At 43.2% G+C, this 16234-nt stretch overlaps 1 protein-coding gene across 3 annotated transcripts in view; it reads left to right on the forward strand.

Moving 5' to 3' along the window:
• Nucleotides 1–16234, forward strand: part of Fhip1a (FHF complex subunit HOOK interacting protein 1A) — a 233982-nt gene that overhangs the window by 191586 nt on the left and 26162 nt on the right. For all 3 annotated transcript variants that reach the window (XM_026384753.2, XM_077803090.1, XM_026384755.2), the window contains 2 exons: nucleotides 4903–5070; nucleotides 9598–9677. In XM_026384753.2, coding sequence (XP_026240538.2) covers nucleotides 4903–5070; nucleotides 9598–9677 — 248 coding nt within the window. The remainder of the gene's footprint in view (nucleotides 1–4902; nucleotides 5071–9597; nucleotides 9678–16234) is intronic.

Genomic DNA, 16234 nt, shown 5'->3' on the forward strand with positions numbered 1-16234 from the left:
CTGCCCACTGAGAGCCAGGGCGTCTGCGCCTTCCCTTTCTGTATTTGAATGTTCTGTGGGCGCTCGGTGTCCTTGGAGTACCTCAAGCTGCTGCCCTTGCCTGCGTGGGTGGACCAGCCTTGGGCTTGCACCCCGTCCTCTCTGTGCAGACTAGTTCACCCCTGTCTTGGCCCGTCCAGCCCCAGCATTCCTTTCCCCTCTGCTGCTGTGTGTGAGCCACGTTCTCCTAGGTCTCACCTGTTTCCTCACTTTGGTTGAAGCCACTAGGGGTAAGGACTCATAGGTGACCCACCAGAACCAGCCATTAGCTAGTTTTCTCCTCTGACATCAAAAGAAAAGCCAAGGAAAGGTGGCTTCTAACTTGGAGAGGGTGCCACAGTCACCCAACCCCACTGCCTGCCACCTACCTGAGTGACAGAAGGTAGGATCCATCTGTTTGCTGCAATGTGACTGGATCACCGAAAAACAATTAGCAGGTGGGAAATTTATTTTCCAGGACACACATAAACCAGCCATTATAGGGAGGATTCTGGTGCTAATTTAGATGCAAATGGAGTTGCCCAACTAGAGCTGATTACAGAAAGGTCAGGATGTCTGTATGCTCAATTTCACTCCTACGCATTAAGTTAATGTGCTGCTGCAATTGTGGGCATGATGGCTGCGCCTGGGTCTGGCCTTTTTTTTTTTTTTTTTTATAGAGTTTTGATTTTATAGAAGTGGAACGTGACACATGATGTCACCTCCTCCACCCATCTCCTTTTAAAAAAGAAAACAAACTGTCCATTTATGAAAAACTTGAAATTCTAATAAAAAAGATACACTTGGAGTTCTTAGGCAAAGATAAAAAGGAGTTAAGTTGACTGAAAACTAGTTGATATCCTGTTCAGAGGACTGATATCGACCATGTGTGCACTTTTTCCAGGCCAGAGCATGTTGGGTTATATCCTGGAGGATAGGCCCTGGGGACAAGCTGGTGGGTGATAGAATGGGAATTGTGCCAGATGTTCTGGACTCCTTGTGGTCAGAAATGTGTTTTGTGCATTTGCATATGTACATGTATAGATCTGTGCAAATACATATATATATATATATATATATATATTTACTGGAAATATGAGCAAAGCACATATAAATGATACTGAATTTTATGTATTTCCAACAAAATATATGTGCAAATGTTTCACAAAACAGCACTTGCTTTTACTACAATCAGTGTATATTAACATTTTCTGTTTGAATCTAGTCTAAACTGTTAGTGAACCAATAATACATTGAATCCACTCACCCACTTTTGGGTGTGAAACTTTCCTTTCAAAAGCACCCATTTAGGAGATTAGCAAAGGCACCTGGCATGAAGAGGGACCCAGACAAGAGCTGGAGGAGGTCAGAGAAAATGGGTGAAGATTTTATTTCAAAGGATGGATGGAAATTGGACTTGACTAATAAAGTCAGAGACCTCTTCTGGAACCTGAAAAGTAAGCACATCAGAGTGCCCACACAGATGGGTTCTGAAGGTCCAATTGTCCTTATCTTGCCAAGGACAGTTATTTGAGGAAACCCAGTTTTCTTTAGGCCATTTTGGTCATTGTGGTCTGCTGTTGGTATGAAGTAACATTCGTATCCTTAAACTTTATTACTGATGTGATGTGGTGCTAAGGTGCGGTTTCTGTGTAAGCTCATACCTACCTGCAGTTTGTGTGGGAACCAGTCAGTGAACGTTGGTGGTCATCTGTGAGACATGGGTCTTCCCTACACTCACACTCAGTGTCCTTTGTCCCTGGAGCACGAGGTCTGCTGTCTTCCTGTCTGGCTCCTGCCACGTCAGGGCTGTCTGCACAGCAGAGCATCTTTCCTCTGGTGGTTTCTGGTCAGCTCTCAAGTGATCACACTCAGGCTCTGGTCTCATCCTCGTTCAGGAGGTTGCCTATTGGGAGGGATTAGAAAAAGTTTCTGAAAGTAAGATAATGGGGCAGGAGAAGATTTTCCTGGATAAAAGGCTTCTGAAGGCTCCCAGGACGTGGTGGGGAGAAGAGATGGGAAGGGAACCAGATTTTCCTGGTTAGAGTATTAGTTTAAGGTGAGTGTGACCTTGATTTATAAAGAGTTTGCAACTTGATACTTAGTGAAATTGGGTCTTTAATATTTATAGCCTGTTATGTAAACCCTGCTCCTCCAAGTCTCCCTTAATTCCTCTTAGCTTATTAATGACAGCTTTGATTTCTAAAAAGAAATCAAATCTTCCATTTATTCAGCCTAAGAGTAGTAAACAATAGCTGCTTAATGCCTTCCTTTCATGTTAGCCCCCCAAGACTGGAGCTTATGTTCTAAGGAGTTTATTGCTGGGCTTTTGAGCTTATTAAGGTCATGTGTAACTTAAGGGGGAAAATCTGATGATGCATGATTGGTCCAAAAGCAGCTCCTTGAATTCTACGTGACATGTCAGTTCAGCTGTGTCGGTAGTTAAGTTGAAACTATGGTATTAAAGAACTGCACACGTGGCCTATTTGGAAGGATTACACAGTTGTACTTTTTTTCTAGTGATCAAGCTCACTAGGAAATTAGACTTCTGCCTAAATCATTTTGGATTAACTTTCTGCTGAACAGCCCAAGGTTGCAGTAGTCAAGTGGATGTGAGCTAATGGGACTACATGTTTGGAGTGGTTGGGTTCATTTGCCCCTAGGTATGCTTCATGACACCCATTATTTTAGAGTTATTTATAAAAGAAAGTTTTTTGGGCTGGGGGCATAAGTTAGTGGCAGAGTGCTTACCTCGCACTTGCAAGGCCCTGTGTTCAATCCCCAGCACCTTCACCCACCCCTGCACCCCCCAAAAAAGTCCTTAGTTTTCTGGGCTGTCAGGATACACATAGAAAATAAGTAAGAATTTAAAGATAAGCTCAACTCTGGCAAATGTAAATCACTAGATCCTTAGGGGCTCTTGTTCACTCAGGAGTAAGTACTGACTGTATACCAGATTTGGACATGGGACTGGAGTAATGAAGAAAAAGACACAGTGTGTCCAGGGACAGCCTTAGAAGTGCCACGCACATAGGAATCGCATGGGTAGAAGCAGTTTGTTGGAGGGGCAGGAGTGGTCTAGGAGAAGCACTCCTCTCAGTGTGGGCACCTGCCAAGTGCTTGATGCTTCCCTGTTTCCACAGGTGTGTTTGGGCTACAGGGAGCCCTTTCAAGACAGTCAGATGAAGACAGTTGAATTTTGAGGCTCTCACTGGTGGTGCCAACCTGGGGGAAGGCTGTACTTTGGGACTTTGCCCAGGCCATTCAGGGAACTGCCGTGTGAGTTTGAGTAGATTCTAGAAGAGCAAATACAAATGAACTTCATGAGCATGCCTTGTTTAGAATAAAGAAAGCAGACTGCTGATTTGGTAATAAATATCTTATCCACCTGGACTCATCTTTCTAGAACAGCTGAACACCAAGAACTTTTAAAAAAGTAACTTGAACAGCCAAAATAGATAGCGCCAAGCGTTTACGCACAGATGCATCACTCAGGGCCTATCTGCACATATCTAGCAGCTCTGGACATCTGGTTTCTAAACTCATCTGTGGGTTTTGAAAGCTGAGAATTAAAAGTGGAAGAGGAATGTAGTATAAAAGGAAAAGTACAGTAATAGTATAATAAAGTGATAGCTACCACTTTTAAAGGAGGAAGAAAGAAGATAAACCAGAAAAGAGACAATATAATCCCTCAAAAAGTATTGCCCTCTGTTTCATTTGGAATCAAGTCCATTGGACTCACGGCAGGGAGCTTTCTAAGATTTCCAGGGTGTGCCTTTTGGAATCTGAAAGCTCAAACCATTTCTTTGGTGATTTTCTTGCATTTGAGTCTGGATGTTTCTGTACCCAGGTAGAGCAAGTGATGACCCTGGCAGTGACTGCTAGTCATTAAGACATATGTTACGTCACACTTTTAGGAGAATAAAGAAGCATGTGCTCCTTAAAAAATTTCCAAAAAAATTTTTTTTTTGTACCAGGGATTGAACCCAGGGGCACTTAACCATTGAGCCTCATCTTCCACCCTATTTTGTGTTTTATTTAGAGACAGGGTCTCACCGAGTTGCTTAGGGCCTTGCTAAGTTGCTGAGACTGGCTTTGAACCATGATCCTCCTGCCGCAGCCTCCAGAGCCGCTGGGAATACAGGCATGTGCCACAGCATCTGGCCCTAATCAAAATGTTTAAGGTTCAGATTTTGATGCTTCAAGCATGGTATCTTCAGTTCTTTGAAAAACTAGACTCTTCAGAGTCTTATTCACTGAGAGATTGACATTTTACTGCATGGGGAAAATCATATAGGTTAGAACATATTAATTTGTATTATAAAAAGTCACAGTTACTGTATTAAGTAGTAAGTGCTTGTAGTACTTTGAAATAATACTATTAAAAGTTGACTTGAAACTCTCCAGAAACATGTTTGAACATCTGTAGCATTTGGTACCTCTCCTTCGCACTTTATTGTATTATCATTTTGTTTGTTATGGTCCATGTTCCTGGACATAAAATATGTTCCATGTTTCCAGCTTCTTTTACATAGTAGATCCCAGTAAATATTTATTGCATGACTAATAATGAAACAAGTTATCTCAGACTTTCTGATTAACCAACCATGTAAATACTTTTCATAATCTTTTTTCCCCATTTTTGATTACACGTATTTGAACCGTATCTGATGAGTATAGTTTTCATAACACTTGAATTGCTTCTTCCTACTTTTTTTTTTTTTCATTGAATTGAAGCTTGGAGGCAGCCTGAGGTGTTCTGCCATGTGAGTAGGTGGTGGGCACCTTTGTCTGGCTTGTCCTGCAGTGGCCAGTGCTGGGTTTGGGGAGGCAGTGTCGCAGCATGGAGAGGCACTCACCTGTGCTCACTCTCTTCTGTCCCAGGTGACTGTGGAGGAGGTCATGACCACAACCGCCTACCTGGACCTTTTCCTGCGCAGCATCTCCGAGCCAGCACTACTTGAGATCTTCCTCCGGTTTATCCTGTTGCACCAGCACGAGAATGTCCACATTCTAGACACTCTCACCAGCCGAATCAACACCCCATTTCGGGTAAGGAGAGCCCAGGAGGAAGGGAACTTGTCACTTGGATTCCAGGAGAGTTTGTTTTGGTAATGAAATTATGAATATTCTCTCTTCTTTCCTTCCCTAGTCTTCCCCCACCCTTTTTTTCTTTTTCTCTCACATCCATTACCTTCTTTTTAATTGTATAGAGATTAATTGGATTTATTATTCTATTAAGAGCCCTCCCACTTACTGTTTTTCACAGGAGATCTTTCTCGGTTTGTCTGAGTTAGCTCTTCTGTAGAATTAGCAGAAGGTACTTCTCAAGGGGCAGGATTCTGGAGAACATAAGACCTTAAGTCCAGGTAAAACCAAGGAACCAGTGTCAAGTCTGGATGTTAGAGATCATATTTCTTTCCATGCATATTTTGAAGTGAAAGTCTGAGAAGTTGGGAACCCAGGGTCACTTCACCACTGAGTTATATCCCCAGTGCTTTTTAATTTTTTTTTTTTTTAAATTTTAAGACAGGGTTTCTAAATTGCTGAAGATCTCGCTAAGTTGCTGAGGCTGGCCTCAAACTTGCGATTCTCCTGCCTCAGCCTCCTGAGTCACTGGGATTACAGGTGTGTGCCACCATAACCAGCTAGGTGGTCACTCTTTAGTTGGAGCCCCGATTCCCTTTGAAAATCCTGCTATTGCTATTACTGCCACCTATCATAACCCTCTCTCCAATAGTGGTAATGATTGTTTTAAAACAATAATAATCGAACAATGTATCTTTGAGTTTATAACATATAGATGTAATGCGTTAACAGTAATCTCACAAAGAGGGGAAGAGGAATAGAGCTAGGTGGGAGCAAAATTTCTGTATTTCACCGGAACTAATTTAGCATAAACCTAAAGTAGAGTCTGATAAATTTAAGCATATTAGAAGAACTAGAGCAACTACTAATAATACAAAATATGGTGAAAAGATCGTTAAAGAAATTAAGATATTACACTAGAGAAAATATTCATTTACGATTCCACGTAATGGCAGAATACACATTATTCCCTAATGTACATAGAGCATTCTTCAAGATAGATCATGAGCTCTGTCCTAGAAAAGCCTCAGTGTTCCAGTTATTTTGAAAAAACTTTAAAAAATAAAAAGCTTCAGTGGATCTTGAAGGATTGGAATTATGCAAAGTATGTTCTCTGATCAAAATGGATTGAAATAAAAAAATCCCCCAATATATAGAATTTAAATAGCAAACTCCTGAATATCAAACCAAAAAATCACAAGGGAAAGGAGAATTCACTTTGAGATGCTGCAACATGGATGATGTTAAGCTGAGGGTGATACCTGAGGATATTATACTAAGTGAAAGAAGCCAGTCAACAAAGGAGAACCCACGTGATTCTGTTCATCTGTGGTATGTAAAGCAGTCAGACTTTATAGAAACAGAAAGTGGAACGGGGCCATCAGGAGCTGAGTTGGGGTGAATGAGGGGTTCAGTGGTTACAGAGTTTTAATTTCATTGTAAATATTTTAGAGATCTGTTGCACAACAATGTGCAACAGATACTTTACATTACTGAATACTTAACATTACTGAATTGTACATTTAGAAATCACAAATTTGTTCAATTTCATGTTGTATGTTTTGTTTTTAACAAATTACAAAAGAGGATAATTAATCTAAATTTATGACATACTCTTCCAAAAATAGAACAGGAAGGAATACATCCCAACTCATGTCTATGATTTGAAAACCTAAAGTTATCACAAGGAAATTGAAGACTAGTACCTGTTATGAATTTAGACATTCTCAACAAACACTAGCACATAGAACCTAGAATATTTAAAAAGTATTATACACTCTGACCAAGTGGTATTTAGCAAGCCAGGATTGCAAAGCTGCTATAAAACTGGAAAATCAATTAATGTAATATGTCATATGAACAGAATAAAGAAAAAAAATCATATAATCATCTCAGTAGACACAGAGAAAGCATTTCACAACATTTGACATGATAAACATACTCAATACACTGGAAATAAGAGAACATATGAAATCTAATACAGGACATCTATGAAAGACTCAGAACTAACAGTGTATTGATAGTGAAGAGAGCTTCCCCCCAAGATAAGAACCTGCCTCACCAGCTTTATTCCTTATATACTTCAAGTTATAGCCAGGAAAATTAAATAAGAAAACAGATTGGGAGTAAAATCATCTGTATTTGTAGATGACATGATATTATGTAAAAGACTAAGGACTACACTGGAAAGCTATTAGGACTCATAAGGAGGTCAGTAAGATTGGAGGATACAAGATTAATACACAAAAGTCAATTTTATTTCTGTTTAATAGAACTCAGCACACCAAAAATCCAATTAAGAAGACAGTCCTATTGACAATAATATCATAAAGAATAAAATATTTAGGAATAAATCTCACAAAAAAAGTATAAAACTTATGCTTGTGAAAACTATAAAAATTGTGAAATAAAGAAGATTTAAATAAATGGAAAAGCATCTTCATATACTGGAGACTTGATATTGTTGATATGGGAATACTCCCCAGATGGATCTGCAGATGTAATGCATCCCTGTGAAACTCCTAGCTGGCCTCTTTGATGAAGTTGATGAGCTGATCCTAAAATTCATATGGAAATGCAAGGAACTCAGAATAGCCAAAATAAATTGGAAAAAGAACAGTTGAGATGCTACAACATGGATGAATCTTAAAGATTTTGTACTAAGTGAAGTAAGCCGATCAACAAAAGAAGAATGATGATGCCATTCACTTGAAGCATGTCAAGTAATCGAACTCACAGAAACAGAAGGTAGAGAGGGGAGTGGTGGTCAGGACTGGGTGATGGGGAACATGAATGTCTATTGAGTTTCAGTTTTGGTGTAAATATTTGAGACTTCAAAGCTTCCGTCAAAATGATGGCAATCAAAACGGCATGGTATTAGTAAAAGGATAGACAAAGAGATTGATAGAATAGAATTGAGACTTCAGAACTAAACTCAAAACTTCATGGTCAATGGGTTTCTTCTAACAAGGCTTTCAAGATCAATTAGTGGGGGAAAATAGTCTTTTCAATAAACAAAGATGGGACAATTGGATACCCACATGCAGAAGAGTGAAGTTGAATTCCTTCCTCACACCACATGTGTCAACCTAGAAATAGATCAAAGATCAAAGACCTCAACATAAGAGCTAAAACTACAGAACTCTTAAAAGAAAGCATAGGAGTAAATCTTCGTAGGCTTGGTAGTAGTTTCTTAGGTATGAGCAACAACAGAATAAACAGATAAACTGGACATCATCGAATGAAAACTCTGTGCTTCCAAGGACACCCTCAAGAAATTGAAAATAAATCCACAAAATGATAGGCAGTTTTATACATATGCATAATTCTTGTACATAAATAAAGAACTCCTGCAGTTCAGTAATAAAAAGAAAAAAAAGCACTCTGCTGAACACCCTCAACAGCGATTTGTAGGGGTTACTGTGGCAGTAGGTGAGAAGACTACCTGATACTGGGAAGAGGAGGGGTTGGGTGGCAGAATTATGAGTATTTCCAAGGGGGGGGTGATGCCTGAAGTAAGCCTTGGAGGATAAGAAGGATTTAGCCTTGGAAAAGGCAGAAAAAGGCATGGCAGGTAAAGGAACAGTGCAGGCAATGACTTGGAATGGGACAGGATACGTTGCTTCCAGCTAACTACAAGTGTATGACCTGCCCTGGGCAAAAGAGATGTTTTGGGGCAGGTCAAGTATAGCTCTTTTTTTATAACACCATAGTGGATTTCGTTGACCAGGTTTTAAGGCCATCCTGCCTAGAAGACAGGTAAGCTCTTTTTTCTCCTGTGCAAAGAATGAGAGCCTACATTACTTAAATAGCCCTGCGGACTGGTGGAAGCTTACTCTCAAAGGGTACAGTGATTTTGCAATGCACCGTTATAGATCTCCCCTGTTCTAGAGTTTATCTTTCCCTTTTGGAAGTCAGAGATTGAAAGACTTCTTGTTATTTTTTAATGAACTTATTAGGGAGCTATATCATCATACCCTCAGCACTGTAGGAAATGGAATCAAGCAGAATATTTGTCCCTGCACCAAGGAGGAGCCGAGGCTTGGGGCTGAATTCTCTGCAGGGAACTGTCTGGGTTACATGCAATTTTCTGTGATCCCTCTCTTGTAAATAAGCAATGCCATGTTTGAAAATGACCCAGGAAAACAAATTGCCTGTAAAGGAGCTCCATATGAGGTGGAGGGAGGTGGGGGGGGGGGAGTAGGTGTGTGGAGGGAGCTGTAGGGGGCGTGTTTATCTGGATCTTAGTGATAGGCCTTTTTGCAGGAGGCTCCTTCTGCCTGGTGCTGTAATTCTAGGCACTGGCTTCCTAAGCAGCTCCCGTAGGCAAGTCCAGAATACCCAGTCTCTGGCAGCAGTGTGCTTTTCGTCAACACTGCTGGGGGCAGGGGGGGGCACATTTTATTTTGTAATTCTGATTTATTTGCCATCTGTGAGGAGTAGAGTTTGATTCCACTCTCTGAAGTAGAATATGTGTTGACTGCTTCCCAGCTCTGCGTGGTGTCCTTGGCGCTATTCAGAACTCTCATCGGTTTACATTGTGAAGATGTGATGCTACAACTAGTTTTAAGGTGAGTTACCCCCCACCTTTGTGTGTGTGTGTATGTGGCTCCCTTTAAAGCAAAATTAACTGTATGCTATTAGTATTTTATTTTTACTTTGGTAATGTAAGCTAAATAGGAGCAACACTTCTGAGGAAGAATGTCATCAAGAGCATCAATTTAAATTTTGCATTGGGTCCCAAGGTTAATTTCAGTTTTATTCTGTGAAGTTTTTTTTTTTTTTTTGGCAGGGTGGGTATATGCATTTTATTATAAATGTGTTCCTAGAAACATCATGTAGACTATTTGGAAATTTTCACAAGTATCATGAAAGCTCTTTGGCATGGTGGTTGAAGTTCTTTCTCCTGAAGTATGTTTATTAGGGATCTTTGTTATTAAAGACAACTGTCCCAAAGATGAAAGGCTGTTGAATACAGTTTGGCTTTTTCTTTGGTAGTGGTACACATCTAGTGTGCACTATCAGATCTGTAATCATGTTTCAATTAAATTCCATAAACATTTAATCAGCATTTTCCATGTGCAACTCTGCAGGGAGGGAGGTGTGGGAGCAGCTGAGCTAACAGGACTTCTCCTCAAGGTGGCCCAGGTGGCCCTCAGTACAGGTGGAAAGGGTTCACCAGTGGCTGGTGGGTATTGGGAGTCGGAACAGACTGCTACTGAGATACTTGATTTGGTGATGCAGGTAGAAGACTCATGGGCACCAAGTCTTGCCTTGGCCCAGCCAAGCTCTTCTCTAGTCCCCAAGGGAAGCATCTGCTTTTGTGTAGGGGTTCTACCCCACACCCCAGTGTGTAAGTCTATAACACCCCAGGCTAACCCATGCTGCTCTTCCTCTTCTTCTCTGAACCCAGATCCTGAATCTTGGGATTGACTCCTTGAGTGAGACCCATCCCAGCAGTACCAGCAACAGAGATAGGTAGAAAGTTGCCCCAAAGCCGAGAGGGGAGCGAGGGCCAGGGCTGGGAGGTGCTCCTGAAGAGAGTTGGTCAGGGTTTGCGCTGACACTCCCTTCCTGTGGTTAGAATGGAAGAGAGAGCCAGCATCCCTGAGCTGGCCGCCCCCTTCTCCTTCCTCACAGGACTTCCTGACCCTCACTTGCCCGTCCTTCAGAGTAAGGGTGGATGAAGCAGAGAGCAGGGAAGAGGGAGTAGCCCTGGGCTTTCCTTAGTTCACACTGGTCATGATTGGAGTGGAGAGTACGGAGAAGGCATTTAGGGTGGATGTCACAGCATTTACAAATAGGTATCTAAGGAAAATTAAGGGGGAGTTGATCCTGGAAGAACAGCAGCAGCAGTACCCCTGGAGCTGGTCAGGAATGCAAGTTCTCAGTCTCCTCCCAGATTCTCCCGACTCAAGAAGCTGTGGGGTAGGACCCAGCAAGCTGTTCTAACACCTCCTGAGGATTCCAAGACCCTGATAAGCTCCAGAATCAACTGAAAGCTGGTGCAGAGCAGAAGGGAGCGGTTAAATGATGAGTCCAGAAAAGTTGGTAGCTGTGTGTTGTGGGGGCCTCACAGAGGTGCTGCTTTATGGGAGAGTTTTGCCTATTAGATTTTTAAGTAAAAAATGTTTTTGAACTTTTTAGGGTTGAGATCAGGTCATCAGTAACTAATCTTAAGGCATTAGCAGAGAACAAATCCTGTCATACAGTGGCGCCCTGGGTAGTCTGTCCTGAAAGGATGACTTGAGTCCCAACAGGTCTCTAGTGACGCAATGGAAGCTTTAACCAGGCCTGGAGGGAATCCAGAAGAGCAACCTCTTGAAGTCTCTTATTGCCAAAAACCAGGCTTTTACTCCTAGGTGGGTAGAACTGGCTTATATTTTAATGTTAAATGCTTAAACACTGCTTCTTTGATGGCAGGAAGAGCAGCTGGCTCTTCAGTGTACCTGGAAGCCTGGCCCCTGTCCAGAGGCTAGAGCGTCTCCACTGTGGGTCAGCCATGTGGGTCAGGACAGCTTTGGCCCAGGTGATGGCAGGGTTGCTTGCTGGCCATTCAGTGACCTTTACAAGGTGAGCTCTGATCACCTTTTCTCTCCTTCCTCTGAACTGCTCTTTTAATACTACAAGCCTTGCTTGTAGTATTAAAAACTATCCTCAGAGATGGCATTAGCCAAGGCCGCTTCTGGGACCAAGACATGTACCTTATGAAGATGGAGAAACCAGCTCATGTTTGAAATAGGAACGTGTCCAAGTCTGGGCTAGTCATTTCCATAGAGGGTAAGAACAAGTAATTTCCCAGAAAGTGCCTGCAGGGCATATTGTCACAGTTCTTGATAGTATAATGCACCAAAGGCTGGACCTGAGCTGGCTCCTTCCTCCTCCTCCTCTCTCTCCTTCTTTCTTTCTTTAATGAGGATGATGGAGATCATAATACCATAATAGAGTTGCTCTTTTTTTTGGTGGTGCTAAGGATAACCAGGGCCTTTTGTATGCTAGGCAAGTGCTATGCCACTGAGCTGTGCCACTGTGCCCAGTCCCGATATGGTTGTCTTGATTGAATGGTTCCTCTATTTCTTTTAATATTTTTTTAGTTGTATGTGGGCATAATACCTTTATTTATTTATTTTTATGTGGTGTGGAGGAAGGAACTCAGTGCATGTGCTCTACCACTGAGCCACGACTCCAGCCCTCGTTCCTGTATGTCTAATTTTCCTGCACTGCTGGGGGAATTCATGGAGAGAGAGAGGGAGAAGACCCAAATAAGAGGCCATTGTTCCTGGTCTCCTTCCTCTGAACTGCTCTTTTGCTCTGACCTGTTCTGGTTTTGGAATATGCTGCCTCTTAAGGTTGTGAAAATCACGTGTGGTGATACATGTGAAAATATTTTAAAGTGCTGTGAAATATACAAATTTAGGGAGGGAATTCTTTAGAAAGTTTAACCTTAAACTCATGAAAGCAGTTATCTTCTCTCATTTAGAATGTCTCCAAAGCAAGAACAATGAAAACTCTATTCTTCTAGTCATGTAAACTTTAAAGGACATAAAAAAATAGATTTATAACCCATCCTTTTTTTTTGCTACCATTACTGTCTTTCAAACGTTCATGGCAAACTCGGAGTTCTCAGAGGCCCTAGAGCAGTAAAGATTGTATGAATGCTTTTTAATGAAGTTATTTATTATGTGATAAATAAATGATAACCTTATGTCACTTTCTATTGCAACTCAAATGCTCTTATACATTGACACTTCAAAGTGATATTCCATTCGTAACAGATACAAGTTTCTCTCATTTGACAAGGTATCAGAAAAGCAAGTGGAAATAAGACACCCCAGGAGAGGATATTTTAGTGAGCAGAAAACCAAGAAGTCACCTACCTCCTTGGAAGTGACATGTGATAGGCCAAGGACAGACAGGCAATGCTGACAAGCAGTGAGGTGACAAATTTGCCCCTGTATTCCTGGAACTTCCCCAGTTTAGGTGAAAATTTAATTGCTAGACACCTGAATGCTGTTTCTGAATATCCCGGTTGGCATTTCCTTCCAGAAATGCCCGTGTTCACCACGTCACCGATAGTTTCCCGTAGCGGCTGTTGTGCTTGGAGAGAGGCCGCGTGTGCACCTGAGGAATGCTGCCCTCTTCCCAGTGTTGGGGTGTGCAGCGGGGGAAGGCAGGAGTGAGGCAGGCACCTGGGAGGAGGAGTGGAGCAGCGGCCTGGCCGTCTCTCTCTGTGCCTCTGTGCGGTCTGGGGTGACTGTCATCTCAGGAGAAGCGCCTTGCTCACCTTGCTGTATGTCACTGCTTTGTTTTGTTTTTCTCGTCAGTGTAGCAATAAGCAGGATGTGTGCTTTGTCACCATTCCATTTGTCATTGGCTCGTGACAGAAGTGATGGTTTATTTTAATGAGTGATATCCAGGAACAAAGGAAGTAGACCCAGGGTTGGAGAATTAACGAAAACCGAGAGGACAATGTGGACATTTTTTTTCCCTACTGTGATGGGAGATGGGTTCAAGTCAATAACTAATCTCTGACTACTTTTACATCTTTCTGAATATAAATACAAATAAGATAAAGTGATGACAGATACCTGCGCTAAGTGCTTATGTGAGCTTTCTGCTATGGACAGCCACTTTGTTTTGATATTTGACATTTTAGAAGTTTCTAGCATTCATTCCATTCCCAATTTTTCCCTCTAAGGAAGGAAAGACAGAAGGTTGGGTAGGGTTTGTCTGTTCCTTCCTCTGTGAGGATCCTTCATTTTAAAGACCCTGTGAAATGACTACCTTCAATACTAGGGAGGTTATTCATTTGAATGGACTCCCCTATTTCCAATTTCATAGAACCTCCTCTTTAACCGACAGGGGATCTCCCTTCAATTGATTTATTTAGAAGAAAATTCTTATTTTCTCCTGCAAGCATGTATTTGCAAAGTTGCAAATTGCTAGTAACACTTTATTCTAAAACAATTTCAAGCTACTGACTGGTGGTATCTGATAAATAGCTTTATTAGCTTTGATCCAGTGTTCCTTTTTTTTTTTAACACTTCCAACAAACAGTAGAAATCTGTGTATATCAACTTAAATCAGGAAATATGTTTGGTTTGAGCTGCAAGTACTCATTGAGTTCCTGCAGTATATAAAAACATTGAAGCAGTTTATTCCATAAATAATTAATGACCAAAATAAGGATACAGTGAATCCTGGGTAATCTGAATACCACCAGCCTGTGGTAAGGAAGAATTCACATCAGCAACCTCAGGACAGGTTTCCTCCGCTCTCGCCTGCCATCTCTTGTCAGATCTTGCCCTCCTGCAAACATTGGTCATCGCTTCTTGGGGTCCCCAAGCAAGGGTGCCAGCATGGGTCTCGGACAGGTCTGCCTCCCACCTTGGTGTCCAGAGGCCCCCGGTGTGCTCCCCCCAGCTCTGACCCTTGTGTTAGTGCTGCCAAGTACCCTGGCCCCTCCTGCCACCCTAGAGAAGCCCACCCTCCGGGGGTGCCCACTGGGGCCCAGCTGTGCTGTGTTGAGACCGAGGTGGGAGGATGCCTCTGTCCCCTGTGTCACTCTTGGTCTCTGAGCATCTGTATATGCTGAGATCCTTGGGAAGAAGGCTCCTTTGTTTTCTGCCTGTGACAGTGCTCCTCCCGTAGGGCTCAGATATGAGTCCCCGTGAAGCCAAGGGTTAGAACAGGCCCGCCCCCTCTCCCGTGCTGTCCTCCTCCATCTGCCCTTTTTGTTCTTGTGGCTTTTAGCTTTCATGGAACTGAGCTTACGGAAATAGATGCCACCATGTCAGAAGTGACTGGTGGGTGGGTGTGGTTTGGTGACAGTGTGGACATGTGGGGGGTGGGGCAGAGAACAGGGGACAGGGGACAGGACCCCTTTACCTAGCTACCCCAGGAAGTTAGAGTCTGTGAGAAGCGGTTTGATTTTTGGAGGAGCTGAGGGTTAGGTGGCAAATTTGTCACTTCATACCTGGAAAGCATTCTAAAACCTTCACTGTAGGAGGACCGTGAAAGGGAACTCAGTCGCCTTCCTCTTGACTCGGACTCTGCAGTGGACTGGTCATTAATATCAACTCCTGTTTCCTCATTTGGATCTTCAGAGGATGAGGGAGGCAGCTCGAAGTCTGCAGGCTCTGGGACAGATCCTAAGTTGGGAACCTGAGTCGCAGCTTGTTGGCCTCTTTCTCTAGAGCTCAGCACAGAAACAGAAGCCATTCGGGCTCATGGAAAGGCTGTGACGGGTCCCCTGAGAGCTCAGGCTGCTCTGGGATTGGCTCCTGCTCACACTGTGGCTGGCCTTGGGTCCTTTATCCCACGTGCTCCATCTCGGTTTAAGTCAGCAGTGTGGCTGTCCCTGTGACGAGAAAGCCACTTACACCCTTCCTTCTACGCACAAAGCCCACCAGTGGCTCCAGGTGCGTCAGAGAAGATGGCGTGGTTTGTCGTCTCCAGGTTCATAACCACACTAAGATGCTCTCAGTCACCTGATCACCTAGTTTCTTTTTCACAACTGTGACTAAAAGACCTAACCAGAACAATATTAGAGGAGGAAAAGTGTATTTGGGGGGGTCTCAATCCAGACAGCAGGCTCCATTCCTCAGGGTGAAGTGAGGCTGGACATCCTGGCAGAAGAGTGTGGCAGAGGGAAGCAGCTCACATGCTGATCAGGAAGAGAGAGGCTCCACTCGCCAATACAAAATACATACCCCAAAGCCACGCCCGATGCCCACCTCCTCCAGCCACACCCGCCTGCCTCCAGTCACCCTCAGAGCTCCCCTCAGGGGTTACTTCACTGACCAGGTGATTTCTCCTCCAGACCTTCTTGCCTTGTCTCCCACGTGAGCTTTGGGGGACACCTCACATCCAAACCGTAACACAGCGCGGTTGCTGGCCAGCTTCATTCAGTGCCTGCTCTGAGCCCAAGTTTTCAGGAGTGCAGGACAAACGGCTGAAGCGGGTCCTTCCTCTGGCAGTGAATCATGTTGAAGAGTCAGGCCTGAAGCACTCGTGGACCGGGCGACAGAGGGAAGGGAGCGGGCGGCTCCGTCCTGGAGTAGAGAGCCGGGAGCCTTCTCAGGGTGGGTGGCCCTGGAGCTGGACTTTGCAGGGTGACACGGCATTT

The sequence above is a fragment of the Urocitellus parryii genome, chromosome 10 (genome assembly GCF_045843805.1).
Source record: "Urocitellus parryii isolate mUroPar1 chromosome 10, mUroPar1.hap1, whole genome shotgun sequence".
NCBI classification, from domain to species: domain Eukaryota; kingdom Metazoa; phylum Chordata; class Mammalia; order Rodentia; family Sciuridae; genus Urocitellus; species Urocitellus parryii.